At 35.8% G+C, this 14,677-nt stretch overlaps 2 protein-coding genes across 2 annotated transcripts in view; both read right to left on the bottom strand.

Moving 5' to 3' along the window:
- Positions 1-1,681, bottom strand: part of ceacam1 (CEA cell adhesion molecule 1) — a 38,390-nt gene extending 36,709 nt beyond the window's left edge. Inside the window, exons 1-2 of the mRNA XM_032517989.1 lie at positions 1,611-1,681; positions 1,117-1,425 (exon numbers count right to left, since the gene is read on the bottom strand). Coding sequence (XP_032373880.1) covers positions 1,117-1,425; positions 1,611-1,665 — 364 coding nt within the window. The 5' untranslated portion in view covers positions 1,666-1,681. The remainder of the gene's footprint in view (positions 1-1,116; positions 1,426-1,610) is intronic.
- Positions 1,682-7,674: 5,993 nt separating this feature from the next.
- Positions 7,675-14,677, bottom strand: part of LOC116690818 (carcinoembryonic antigen-related cell adhesion molecule 6) — an 8,330-nt gene continuing 1,327 nt past the window's right edge. The window contains exons 4-7 of the mRNA XM_032517988.1: positions 13,428-13,545; positions 12,666-12,712; positions 11,299-11,339; positions 7,675-10,905 (exon numbers count right to left, since the gene is read on the bottom strand). Of these exons, the coding sequence (XP_032373879.1) occupies positions 10,681-10,905; positions 11,299-11,339; positions 12,666-12,712; positions 13,428-13,545 (431 nt within the window). The 3' untranslated portion in view covers positions 7,675-10,680. The remainder of the gene's footprint in view (positions 10,906-11,298; positions 11,340-12,665; positions 12,713-13,427; positions 13,546-14,677) is intronic.

Here is a 14,677-nt window from a genome sequence, read left to right as displayed (position 1 = left end):
AGTATGAAAGGACAAGAAATGAAAAGTGGGTCAGTGTTGAATGTTGACAGATGCAGATACAGACAAACTATTCAGAGTAATCGGTCATGTTAAAGAGAAGCAATACCAAAACACACACACACGCACCCTCTTACAGAAAGTAGCGTGTCTAAATATCATGAGGTTGAATTCCTGTAAGTCCTTTCTGAATATTATAAATATATAACCCTGTTACAGTAAGAAAGGGTTTGCTCTGCCTCTACCCAATGAGTTGATGTTCACTTTCTCTTGTTTGTATGTTCTAATTAAAATTAATATAATACCATTCTCAATTTTGACAATCTTAATTGTTTGGCTAACATAACTTCTTCATTTTCTCATGAGAATTATGGTTGTCCTGTTACACTGTGTACTTTATTAAATTTTCTGTGTGCCTTCTTAAACAGATTTACTTGTTGACTGTACATATTGTTATTTAACTTGCATGCGTCATTGAATAAATAATATATAATTCTTCTCCATGACAGGATCAGAAGCAACATTACTTTGATATTACAGTAGAACAACAGTCTTTAGGAAACAGAAAATATTTCTTTAAAAAATAGGTTTATTTGGAATGAAAAATAAACTATATATTTGCCTAACAATGCCCACAGTTTATTAAAGGCCTTCTTTAAAGCACTAACCTAAATTTCAAACTAAAATTTAATGTAATAAGGACTGACATAATGGAGTAATGCAGAATAAATGAGGGCTCAATCTCTGTGACACAAAACATTGACTTGCGGAAATGTCCTTGTACTTGTTATTGCCAATCTTCTCCAAATACTAATAATAAACATACAACAATATGGGCAGTTGTGGAATAAGTCCCAAAAGTATCCTGCTTAAACAGAAGTATAACCTTTCTGTAATTTCACTCAAACTAGTGTGACCTTTTATTTAAACGTATCAAGTGAGTAGATTAAATATTGTTACATTTGATCTCTATGGAGCAAAGAGGACGGTGTTGATGCTGCTAACTAAACTCTCACTTTGAGTGACATTTGGGCAGTTTACTATGAGCTGGCTGTGGAGTTTTTAATGGATTAACTATTAAAATTAGTCACCAAACATTAGCAATTTGTTTACTCTCACCTAGAACAGCGATAGAAGCATTGGCCTTAAGCTGGGCGTCACTGCTCTGTACCATGTAGACTCCCGAGTCTGCCACCGTGACGGAGCTCAGGGTTAGAGCTCCAGTGAGGACATTGACTGACGCCCTGCCGGTGTAACTGGGGAAGACGGCCTGCTGGTCTCCCAGCCAGGTGAGGATGAGGGACTCTCCCACTGCCCAGCTTCCACTTTTCAGAGCGGTCGGAGGAGACAGAGACAGCGTCACAGAGGTCCCAACTACAGCAGGGTTGATGGAGGGCTGGACCTCCACAGCACCAGAGGCCAGAACACCTGAGGAAGAGAATTACATTGGTTATTAACTGTTACATACAGTACCAGTCAAACATTTGGACACACTTTCTCATTTAAGTGCGTTCAAACCTGTGACTCGTCCTGTAAATCAAACACACTTCCATTTTTATTAGAATGAATGAAGTTATCATATTCACAAATTAATCAGCTATAACAGAGCTTACCTTGAATTAAAACCAGCAATACAATGGTCAGGGTTCCTTCAGTATTCTTCTCCATTTTTGTATTGATGGTCTGAGGACGCCCTCGCTATTACTCCTCTATTATACTTAGAAAACCAATGTTCAGCCCCCTCCCCATAAACACCTGAAGCAGTAACCCACAGTTCTTATCTGCAGGTGTTGGTTATTTGGTGTTCACTCTTATCAAACTTACAAAAGGTGGATTATATTTTCTGTTTACCATTTGGGTTGAAGTTCTGTAAATGGCCAAAGAGCAAAATGACAAATTATGACAGAAGGTATGTTAGGCAGGATTGGGGGATGGTGAACCTTGTAAAAACAACTGGTTGTTTTCCCAAGATTTGTACAATAAAGGCTAAATCATATTCATTTTGTGGGAGGTTAGGACTACTGCTGTTTTCTCCCCATCATTCTGCATATCCTTTCCCTGACCCTAATTAGGCAAGAGTACAATTTTGGGAAAGTTCTTCTGTCTTTCCACCCCTACTCCCAAAAGCTTCAGTGTACCCATATGAAACCTTTAGCTTTGTTTACTGGTGATGTCTGTCTGTTCTGCTCTGTGGACAGAGTGTACTAAATATTACAAGCAGCAACAACTGTCTAGTTTTCATTTATGAGACAGAACAATATACAGTATGTTGAATGATGGCAGACAATTCAATCAGTACAACTCTCATATGTTTCGTACATCTTTTATAGCATAAAACATTGAGTAAGCAGACCATGATACCTTACACAATAACACTCAGTAAACACTTGTGGTGTTCAGTATTTGAGCACACCTGTGTTATACCTGACACACAGGAGGTAAAGATTGATGACTGGGCAGTAGCAGCATTGAAGGACATATTCTAATTATTTAATTGAATGGTATATCCTCATCCCTTATTGTACCTATATAGTGTTACTTTCTCATTTTGATATATAGCATTGTCTGCTTTGCAATGTTATACATGTTCAGTGTTATACAGTGTTATAACAGTCATAAGTATTAGCGTCAAAGTACCAAAGTAAATGTACTCATTATGCAGAGTTTCAGAATATAAATTAGGCCTATTTATCTTTGGGATATTTTGTCATATAATGTATTAGGTTTTGAGTAAATGTTGTGTTAAATTGCAAAATGTGTATGCAGGTGTAAGGCTTCACAAAAATAAACTATGTGATAATTATGATTTATATTTCTAAAATAATAAAATATATAATAAAATATAAAAGTTCTCATCTTATATAATTCATTATTAGCTCTTGCCCTGAAATAAGATAGACAGCTACTTGATGCCCTAGTTTTCTGGCCTTGTAACCCAACACCCTGACCAGAAAACCACATTTCCCAAAAAGAGATAATCATCCTGCCATGCTTGATAGTGAGCCTGAGGTGGAATATATGCACCTGTTTTATAGGGGCCTGGGTTTGTATTGACAATGCCTTGTTATTATTCAAAACTATGACGGATGCAGGTATATGGATGCTTGGGTGGCCTGACTGGTAACAATCCACCTTTGTTTAATGCTTTCAGGTAAAATTGTGGTATTCCTGGAATGTAAGTATATCATCCTAGTTATAGTTTTTGTGGAATTTTATAAAATGTATACATTTATCGACATGGTTTGCTATGTGTTTGTTTGCTGGTGAAGTGATTACATTAGGAAACCAATAGAAATAGGTCTTTGTACTTTATTCTATTGTATTGTATGAATTAAACTTATATCAAGTAAAACTTAACTAAAGGCACCATTATTTAAAGGGAATAACAATAAAACACATACCGTGCAGTTAAAGAAATAGCTCATTTTGGACTTAATTTTGTTCACCTCTTGTAAATGCCTGTTTAACAGAGCACTAGCGCCTCCCTTTGGAGAGCAAACAGCAGGCCATGCCAAAAACTAAATAGAGGAACAATGCAAAGAAAAATATGAATAGGAAGAGAGCGATAAATAAAGAAAAGGAAAGAATAGTCCAGTACAAGATGTTAAAGCTAATTATTAAAAGTGATGCTGGGAAAGTACACAGTACATCTAGCAGAGTTGTAGATAATGGAAACCCATTTTCAAAATACTGTATTTTCCACAATATCTTAATAATGCCATATGCCATAACAAATATGAATACAATTTATACATTTACTTTATCTACTTATTGTTTTTCAGCAGTTTCTTTGGGATATTTTATCGTTAAAATACCCTATGTAACTGCTGTTGTTTATACTAATCAATTTTACAACACAAACAATATATAATTTCCAGTGTTTCATCTGAAACTTGAATGAAGCATTTTAACTTAGCCACAGGGCTAAAATGGTATGTAACGTGTGAGACAACAACCAGACAAAAAAAGACAAAAGAACAAAGACGTCAGACAGGTCTCCCTCAGCTCTGTGTAATTCTCTTATCTGGCTTATTTGTTTGGTTTCAGGAGGGTGGGAGCGGTTTTGTTTAGTCACTAAGCACAACCATGAGTATAAACGAGTCAGTTATTTTCTAGATATGTTGACTTCACAAAAACCTCTTTTCAGCATGTGAGTAAATCAGTAACACATCCAGGTCAGGGTTCAACTTCGAGTCAAACAATGTCTCATTTAGCTAAAGGAAACATCTACAGCTGGCATCGTTATCAACAAAAGGTTTACAATGTAACATATAACCATCAACGATATTAACTATACTTTGGATTCTACTTTAAAAATACAGAAGTTCAGCATATGAAGCTATCATCACTTCCTGCTGTGATTTTTGCGTGCTGATTGCTGAAACACTGGAGTATCAGTAACATTCGAAAACAGTAAGCAACTGTGTCACTGTATCTGTCATAAAACCAGCATTTTACAGTATTTGTAAACATGTAAACCATGGGTGAAGATTTGTAAATGAAATCATTCTGCCACAGTAAAAATACTGCAACTCTGTATTACTGTAGATTGTTAGATTATGTCATTGTCTGATTAATCTACCCCATACATTTGCATTAAACTTATTTAACTTGAGAAATCATGCATCATATAGGCTTCATTGTAATAATCACACAAAAAAATTGTGTGGCAGCAGTCCTGCTGTTCATACCCATTTGGGACGGTGCTGTGACAAAGATAAATAATACTCTTGTACTGTCAAGGATGTACTGTCAAATTATACACACAAGATATATTTTCTAAATGTTAATAGCATCTGATTGGAGTTCTGCAATTTGGAGATTTTAACAAACGTCCTGAAAGCCATTCTCTTTTGTTCACTTTTATTTGATTTTGGTTTCATGGATTCATAAAAGTATTTTTTACTCATACAGGATTTTATGGTACACACTAATTAATGCATTAAATTGGTGTATTAAAATGGGTGAACCGTTGTACCATTTCATTGTACAAGAAAAAGTTTTTATGAATAACATTAAAGGGAAAGAAGTACATTTCAAAAAGGGCAAATATCCCAAATAGCACCAGCAGTCCGACAATCATTGCCAGAAGTCCACTGAGCTGCACCGCCTCTGATCCAGAGAGAGGAATACCTGTATAAGGATGAACATGACTTATTAGACTGGCTTTAACATGTAATTTGACACTTGACGCTATATACAAAAGAGCAGATACTAAAAAGTTGTCATTACCGCTAACGTCTACCAGGAATCAGCAGTTTCCAACAACTGCATTTTTGCCAACACAGGTTTTGGAAAGAACCTGCTATAAAAGTTGTCCACTTGAGCTCATTTTCATGGACTGTAAAGAAGCTTCCAATGGGAAAACCCTGCCATCTGACAGTATAGTCCATATTTAAGGTATAGCTCGTCAAGCAGGTGACTTTACACAATCTGTCAGGAAACACGTTATCAGGTTCGTCGATGCTGACGTTTCATGAATCGACTACAAAAGATTGGAAAGCCCACTACAGTGGGTGAATATTAACAATTTAGGGAGAAGAGTCAGTACGGCAATATCAGACAATGTATGATGACGTTCTTTTCATTACTTATAATCCAAATATGAGTAAATGGTTATTTCACAGGCCTTGCTCAAAAAATACAACAATAAAAGGTATAGTTATGTCCACTTCAGGAAAGATTAGGTTATATTTTATATCCCAGCAAATGTGTCACAGCCAGTCTAAACTTTAAATATATCACTGAATCCTGAGGTTTCAAATCTTTGGATTCCGTTGCATGCATATGTTACACATTTAGTTTGTTAACAGAATCAAAAACGTAACATTTAGCACAAGTGATACTGTTTTTCAGTCTCTTAAACATTATCATAACCAGCTTTCTTAATATAACATTAAACCAAGTGCTTATATAAAAGGCTTATTACCAGTCCCTGAAGTGACAGTCTAAAAATCAGAAGTCAGTAAATGAAGTGCTCTTACCGATCAGTGCCACCTGCAAAACACAGTAAAGACTCCTCCAGCAGGGTATCATAGCATTGTCTCTCAATACCAACTCCACTGTAACAATTCCAACAAGAACTAAAATACCTTGTTATATTTATAGCATCTTTGAGTTAGCAGCAGGAAAGTATCTTCTTAACCTACTTATAAAATTTGATTCATTTCATTCACACCCATCATCTTGTTTAACATCAGAATTTACTTGGTGATGAAATCAATGCAACCTATATGCAAAAGAAAATTTCCATAAACTATGACAGAAAATCTGAGCAGAAACAGCTGTGTTGAAATCAACTATTGTTCTGGATAGTTTTGTCAGAGCATTGCATCAAACGCTAGATGGCACTTTCTCAAAGGAGTTAGTCATTACTTGTAGCTTCCTCCTTTTTCTGCATATAGCTATAAAGTACCGTAAATTACTTGTTTTATTACTACAATAACCTCTCAACTGGCCTAGACATCTGTGTTTCTCTAATTATAATAAAGCATATTTACAGTGTAGGATCAGTTCTTCTCTTTAAATCTAAACAATATAATGTTGTCTTACGCTTTCCTATCTCCTACTCTGATCACTAACAAGAGTCTGACATTAGTTAGCACCAGGGATGTGACATTTTAACTAAACTGTTAAGAACACCTAAAAAAATGTCCTATTACAACAATAACTCTTTCAGTAATGATTATTTTTTATTAGATTAAGTTTATAATCATATCACACACCTGTTGTTTCCAGGCAAGGCTTTTCTGGTAAAAAGATTTGAAAGGAAAACAGTAAAAAAGAACCGTAATCGTTTTTTTAAGAGAAAACATTGAATTAGAGATTAAAGAATACAGAAATACCTTAACTTATTTATTTCACAGATTCACACCCTTCCTGTACTTTTAGTGCACTAGTCACATGTTATTTTAGTAGATTGTTCTGCTATGATGACATCGGGTTGGAACAGCAACGTCTTTATTCACAATAAACTTTGAATTTATTGCAGCCATTCACAGTCATTACCTATCAGACTTCAACAGCAAAACCGCCACACATAAAGCACAGCAGATTGCACACAAACCCAGTCATTTCTACCCCTTCTTCACACTGCTTCCATTAGGACACATATACAGGCCCTTTGCCTGGAGACGAGTACGCCACAGTAGGAGTTTTTTGCCTTCTGCTATAGCATCCTTAATCCTAAATTAAGCCCCTCAGCGGTTACTATCATGTGTGTGTTATTTATGTCGTGAAGAGGTGTCACAACATAAATAAGGTGCGTCAATGAAATGGACTGGAGGGAAATGTGCATTATCGGTTGTTTGGGGTGCAGGTGTCAATGTTTACAATATGTGTTTATGTATATCTGTTAGGCCCTGTACGGACAAAAAAGTCTAAAGATTATCTATTTATATGCATATACAGTATGTCATTCCAGGAAATGGATGTGATTTTGCATTTCACGTAAACAACACCTTTCCTCAAAAATTTAAGAGAGTTGGAGAAAGTTCCTCCCACTCTCTTTTCTTTGATTTTGGTTTTTAGTAGCATTTTTCTAGTTTCTCTTTGTATATTACTTTTGTTAATTAAGCATGCATGAAAGCAACTTTAACCAGTTTGCCTGACTAATAAGGACATCTTCATTTACTACAATGATTAAAATTTATAAAGGTTAAAAGATTTTCTTATTTCTTCTTTGGGTGTTATCACTATTTTTCAAAACAATTTAAATGACAAGCAGTAGTCAATATCAAAAAGATTATACAATGATTATTAGTAACATAAGCTAACCGGCACCAAATAGGACCATTTCAGATTTCGCACTGCACTTCATTCTCTTCAAAATGTTCCCTACATTTGTGGTTCACTATTGACTTTTGGCATTGTAAATAACAGACACCTATTTTCATGTTCACTGCATTTATGGAATGTACCATAAACTTGCAAATATGAAAACAAAGACAAGATATTGTATAATCAGACTCAGACTGCAAACCAAACCATGAAAGCCACCCGTTAATTTATACCTTCAACCTAATGGGTCAAGGCAGATGGTTGCCTACCTCATGCTTGATTCTGTATGAGGTTTCTTCCTGTTAAGGGACGGGGGGGGGACTGTGGGTTTGTAAAATATGGTCTAGACTAGGCCTGGGCAATATATCAATATTGTATTGATATTGTGATACAAGATTAGAAATTGTCTTTCTAATCTTTTAGATTAGATTTTGGATATCATTATATCCTAACATGGCGTAAGCGTTGTCTTTTTCTGGTTTTAAAGGCTGCCTTTCCATAAAGTGATGTCATTTTCTGAATTTACCAGACTGTTCTAGCGGTTTTATTATTTATTATTTACCCACTTAGCCATTATATCCACATTACTGAGTATTTATCATAAATCTCTTTGTGTAAATATTTAGTGAAAGCACCATAGTCAAACCTACATAATCGATATCGAGGTGTCTAGTATTGTGATATTTTATTTTCTGCATTTTGCCCAGCTCTAGTCTAGACCTGTTCTATATGTAACTTTTCATGAAATAACTTCTGTTGTGATTTGGCACAATATAAATAAAATTAACTTGACCTTAATTAAAAAACTAAGGCCTTTTAGGGGGTAAAAAAAACCTTAAAACCACCTGTTAATTTATAACTTAAACAGTGCATATATACTATTAAAAGTACCATCATATATTACAGTCCATTTATTAATACATTGATTATCTCCTTAAAATACCAGTAAAATACCTCAATGTCATCAATATGGGTAAATAATTTAATTTTAAGTTACAGGATTTAGTTTGATGATAGTAAAAACGAGGAAAACTTTGTAAAACAATACTTGCTTACAATGCATTTAAAAATCAACCTTGTGAATAACAAACAGGGAGTTTGATCTTTACTATAGTAATGAGTAACCAATGGGGGCGGAGACATCTGGTCATTAGCTCAGATTGGGAGACTTCATTCTTGTAATCTATAAAAAGCTAGTAACTAAAATAGAACTTGTGTATAAAGTCTGATAGCACTGACCTGGCTGAGTCAATGTGGCGCCTGGCTGAGGACAAATTACTTTCTACCTTCACCTGAAGCCTCACTCTTTAAATACACATTTATAATATACAGTATATAGTATGCATTTGTTGTGATATCAGATACAATCTGTTCTACATCTGTCTACTGAAAGCTGTAATCAATATTTTTATACTTACAAAGTTTAAATGACAATGTGATAATGTGAAAGAGGTTGCTCATAGTGATGAACCTCCAGAGAATTATCAGGCGATTCTACAGCTCCGCTCCGCTTTACGTAGCTTTATAGCAAGTTTCGGCTCATTGTTTCAACTGGCCACAATGTTTTGGATTACACTCACTGCTCTCGTAGCGAAACGGTGTCAAAGGGTTTACATTTCTTATTTAAAAAAATCAAAATCAAAGATCTCTTGATTTAGTCCTTGCACATGCTGTTACCATCACCAATACTTACATATTGTCTCAAAGTGATCATCAGATCACACGGTGTTTTCTGATTTAATAATAAAGAAAACCATCTTCCATTGCAAACACACTGCATGTAATGTCTTAGAATAATGATACAGTCCACAAGTTCTAAAGTGCTGTAAAAAGAAATGTCTTCATAAAGTTGGGCTATCTACAGGTTTTAGAAGTCACACCAAATGTGTTTTTGGCAATGTAAATTTGCTTCTATTTTGTATTTGCAAAGTTTCACTTCTTTGAATTACTTCCCTGTTGGCTTGAGCCCTTTAAGGGAGGTATGCTGATGGGAAAAGCATCGTATCATTTTATAACATAGCAACTTTTAATGACATTTACTGTATCATAAACTTGTCCTGAATTACTCTGATGATCACTTGCGGGAAAAGATAGTTTTTACAAGCCAGATTCCGCATGCCTGTTGGACTTACTTCAAAACTTAAAGAAAAGCATTTATTGTACCTGTAGATATCCATCAAATAACTACTTATGCAGACTCCTTTTTTGTAGGCTATCAACTACTGTTTATGTTTCCAGCGGAGCCGGTATTGGTTAGTTTTTAAGTCATGGTTGAGTTTTGGATTATCTTGGCTGCAGACCTTCCCTTTCTGTTGATCTTTCAACTGTTCCTGTTGCACCAACTGATAACATAAATAAATCTATCCACCAATGCAAGGTCATTACTTCACCATTGTACTGACAAGCTCAAGGTGTATTAACAACAGTCCTGACAAATACCATCAAAAGGTCAATTAAATATTGTTAAATAAATTATATTTTTCATTTTGTAAAAAAATAAATATGAAAATGAATCCATGACTGACTAGCTGTAATCTTGACTGGAATCACACAGTATACACATGGAGTCAAATCAGACACCTCACCAGCGTCAAACGTTATGCTCAAGCAAAACAACTGAACCACACAGAGAGATTATTTCCCCTCAGATATCGGCACTTTGCATTGACTGGAGAAAAAAAAGAAAGCTATTATATGTGGTGAATGCAAGCCAACAGGCCACCATTGTACCATCAGACCTCAGTCATTTCAATACCTGGTTGTTTATTAACCACTGCTAAAGTGCTTTGACATAAATTAGTCCTCTATAAAAAGGAACTGAGAGGAAAGTGCAGGTTTCTCTAACCAAACGTCAGCTGCTTCTCCAGTATAACCTCACCAGATGATCCATCCTACGCAGTGTGGTCAGTTCTTGCGAACTTGAGCGTAAACTTGTGCGGGATTGTCATCAGGCAAAGGAGCTGGCCTCTTTGTTCGCTGCAGGTGGGCATCATAGGTAGGAGGGGAGGACGCTGCCGGAGGATTGTTGTTCACTTTGACCTGAGCGTATTCCGATGGGTTATTCTGTAACCCCAGCTGGACTCTCCCGCCATCTTTGTTCTGGAAACTGATATCTGCATAGTTCAACTCCTAGAGAAGTAAAAGCAAGGGGAAAATTATAAGATTACTTTTACAATAATATCACATCAGCTAACATATTAGCAGACACATTGTTAATCAAACTAAACAAACCTAAACACAGACTGTCCACTAATATATATTAGAAAAAGTATATCAATAAGTATATCCTGACTCATGTATTCCTTCAGAAACTCACAAAATTGTTCACCAAGGTCTCATGACTTATACAACACATAACTCCAAAGATAATAAATCCATCATTATTTTATGCACATACATGTAAGCAAAATCATGCTGCAATTTGTCTGAGCAATAGAGGCATTTACTAATTCAGGCATTGAGATTGGCGTAGCCAGGTTTCTCTGAGTTAGCTTGTTTCTTAAGTGCATTGATGACTTTTACCTGACTTGCTGAGTATGCAGAGTTGTTCTGGCCTTCACCTCCTTTAAAACAAGAGAAATAAACTATGCTTAGAATAATGTTATCAAGGGAGTAAATACTTTACAACTATAAAGCAAGGACTCTGTGTCTGTGTGTCTGTCATACAAATATCTCAAGCACTGTTGATCAGATCTACTTCACACTCGGTGGGTGTATTGCTGGGGACCCAAAGACATGCAGTGTGCAATTTGTAAATGTGACACCTTCAATATTAAGAAACTGTGAATAAAACTAAAGACTGCAGCAGCGGGGCCGGGGGTTGATGTCCATGCGGACTGAGTCAGCCATGTTGTTCACAGCGGGCTATGGGCGACAGCCTATTTGGAAATTATTCTTAGTGTATTTTACAACAGAATTCTTCTTCATTTTCCTGGAGTCAATGAGCACGAGTGGTTAACCGACAGGAAAAGTGCCACTCCACCAATGCAACTCAAAATGTGTAAGTTTGACATAGTAACTGACTAACTAAACTAATGGTACCGCTGACAAAATACCTTCATTAATTAAATCTTTACTCTACTTTATTATTTATATATTATTTTCACCTGCAGTTGCTATGTCAAAGCAAGTGACTGTCAGGTAAATGTACTACAATGTTTTCCTACAAAGTGGAAGTACACAGTAGGTCAGAAGTATATAGGTTTTTAAAAAGTGCTTTGGGGGCGCTATACAATTTATTTCAGGGTACAATGAGTTAGAATAGTAACATACTCTATATTTTTCATATCTAAATATCATAATAAATCTCTAGCCGTTTGGTGCCGCCAGGCAGTTGCCTACTTTTCCTAATTCCTTTTTCCTGTGAACCAGTTCATTTTACTAGTGTTTCTCATAGTGAGTTGCTACGACTTGGGTGTGTGACCAACTATGTTGTGGCAGGTGAATTGCTCAGAACCCAAGAAAGTGTTGTGTCCAGTGTTTCCAAGTTGTTTTTATGAGCGGTTCACAAGAAAGCTGCAAGCAGCACTAGTTCTGTATACACAAACACATATTCAACACACACACACACAAACACATATTCAACACACACACACACACACACACATATTCAACATACACAAACACATATTCAACACACACACACACACACACATATTCACACACGCCCCACCCCCCACACAACACATATTCACAACACACACACACACACATATTCAACACACACACACACACATTCAACAACACAAAAACCACACACACATATCAACACACACAACACACACATATTCAACACACCACACACACACACCCACACCACACACACACACACACACACACACACACACACACACACACACACACACACACACACACACACACTTACTTACCCGTTCTGGTAGCAATGTTGTTATTAGAGAGATTTTTCTTCAATGTTCTGGTTAGAGAGGCAATAAATCATTACTACATGTTAATCAGGCATAAGACAGGCATTATCTGACTTAATGTAACAAATTTTTAACAGCATTATGTTGTATGTATAGCAAATATTTCCATTTATTGTAAAATCTTACATTACATCAGTTAAAAATGTTATTTCTCAAAAAGAGCTGCAAGCTCTATTTTATCATCAGTCCAAAGTGTATTTTATTTTTCAAGACTGATTTACGAATATTTTTACTTTCATTAGCGTACATTTCAAGGACTTTTAAAAGAGGGTTATGATGACAGAGTTTTAACTCATGTGAAGCCACATAATCCATCACAGTTTAATTGTAATACCTGACAAAAACAAAATGTTAAACTATAAAATTGTACATTGTTGAGGTTCAGCTCCATTGTGAAATAATACTAAAGATTTAGAGTCAAATCTAAAGTCAAGCTCAGGACTTTATGGAAAATATATAACAAAAGCAGCACATAGGTGTTTTTTTTTTTTTTTAACTAAAGTCTACCTGATCCTAGGGTGAGTCAGTTGCACATGTTCTGACTTCTCTCTTCCTGTGCAATGAACAAACTCTGCCATCATTTCAGATCCTGTAACTCCTTGCTACCTGGTCTCTGAGTCCTGCTTTTGGGTCCAAACCTGGTAATACTGAGCAGTTACCATAATTGTAATTAATTCTTATATCTTAAAGCTCTTTCACACTTACTTTTTTTTATACATGTAGTACCCTCCACCAGCAGCGGCTCCACAGACCACTAAAACTGCGATTACTATTCCAGCGATGCAACCACCCGAACAGACGGATGGTTTGACTGGGATGGCTTAAGTGGGATAAGAACATAGACATACATATTTTTACACCATTCTGTACAAAGGGACTGTCTCATAATCTTATCATGGCAGTGGAACAAAATGCATACAATAATATCTCTGTTTATTTGATTTTGCAGCCAGTTAAATATCAATTTTATGTTTTTAGAGTACTATAAGGCATCGATCTCTTCTTTGGCTGGAGAACAATCTTGTTTGGCAGAATGTACAATGCAGCATGTTGTTTTAGCAAACACAAAATCATAGAATTATGCTTTGCTTAAAGTGAAACTCCACAGATTTTACATCTTAAACTCAGATCTTGGAGAGTACTACTGATTATGTATAAAATATTGTATAACGTTGTCCTTTCAGGGGGAGCTGCATTAAATCTTCTAAATTGCCTCAAGTGATGCCACTTGAGTCAGCTTTGGCTGAGTCTGAAGACTAAAAGTTTGAAAAGGAAAAAATGAGGAATCTGTTAGAAGATGTGAGGTTACCAAACGTCTGTAGCACCCTCATCATTTGTGCTTGATGCTAGCATATGTAGGCTACATTAGCTGCTACCAACATAACCAATTTTGGTGGTTGTGTTGCATTGTGGGTAATTTAGACATTAGTTTAACAAGGATGATATCTCTGGTTCTGCAGCGGTAATTTTGATGCTTTTTTTTTTAAGACTGTCCATCGTGAGGCTGGCAATGTCAATCTGTAGGAGTGTGAAAAGGTTGTATAATGCTTTTGGCTTTAGAGGAAGCTGCTTGAAATCTGATAAATTGCCTCAAGTGATGTCACTTGAGTCAGCATTTGTTGGGTCTGAAGACTACAAGTTAATAACAATAGATCTCTTAATCACAACATTCAAGAGTATCAACAAAATTTGCAATCATCTAGGCCCGGGGGGGAACTATACAGCATAGTTTTGTGATAGTTTACATGCCAATATGTGTATCTGTATCAAAACATGGGGGCCGATTATCATTCTTTTAATATATAAATTGATGTATGTTTACCAAACAGAGGAATGTATCTTTTTAGATAAAATAGCTGTTGACAAAGCTTTACTTTAAAGCCATATACATGATACATATATACACTCATGTAAATAAAAATACAAAATTTCCATAATATCTTACAACACTATCT

The sequence above is a fragment of the Etheostoma spectabile genome, chromosome 6, assembly GCF_008692095.1.
Source record: "Etheostoma spectabile isolate EspeVRDwgs_2016 chromosome 6, UIUC_Espe_1.0, whole genome shotgun sequence".
Lineage (NCBI taxonomy): Eukaryota > Metazoa > Chordata > Actinopteri > Perciformes > Percidae > Etheostoma > Etheostoma spectabile.
This window is presented reverse-complemented; position numbering and strand designations above follow the sequence as displayed.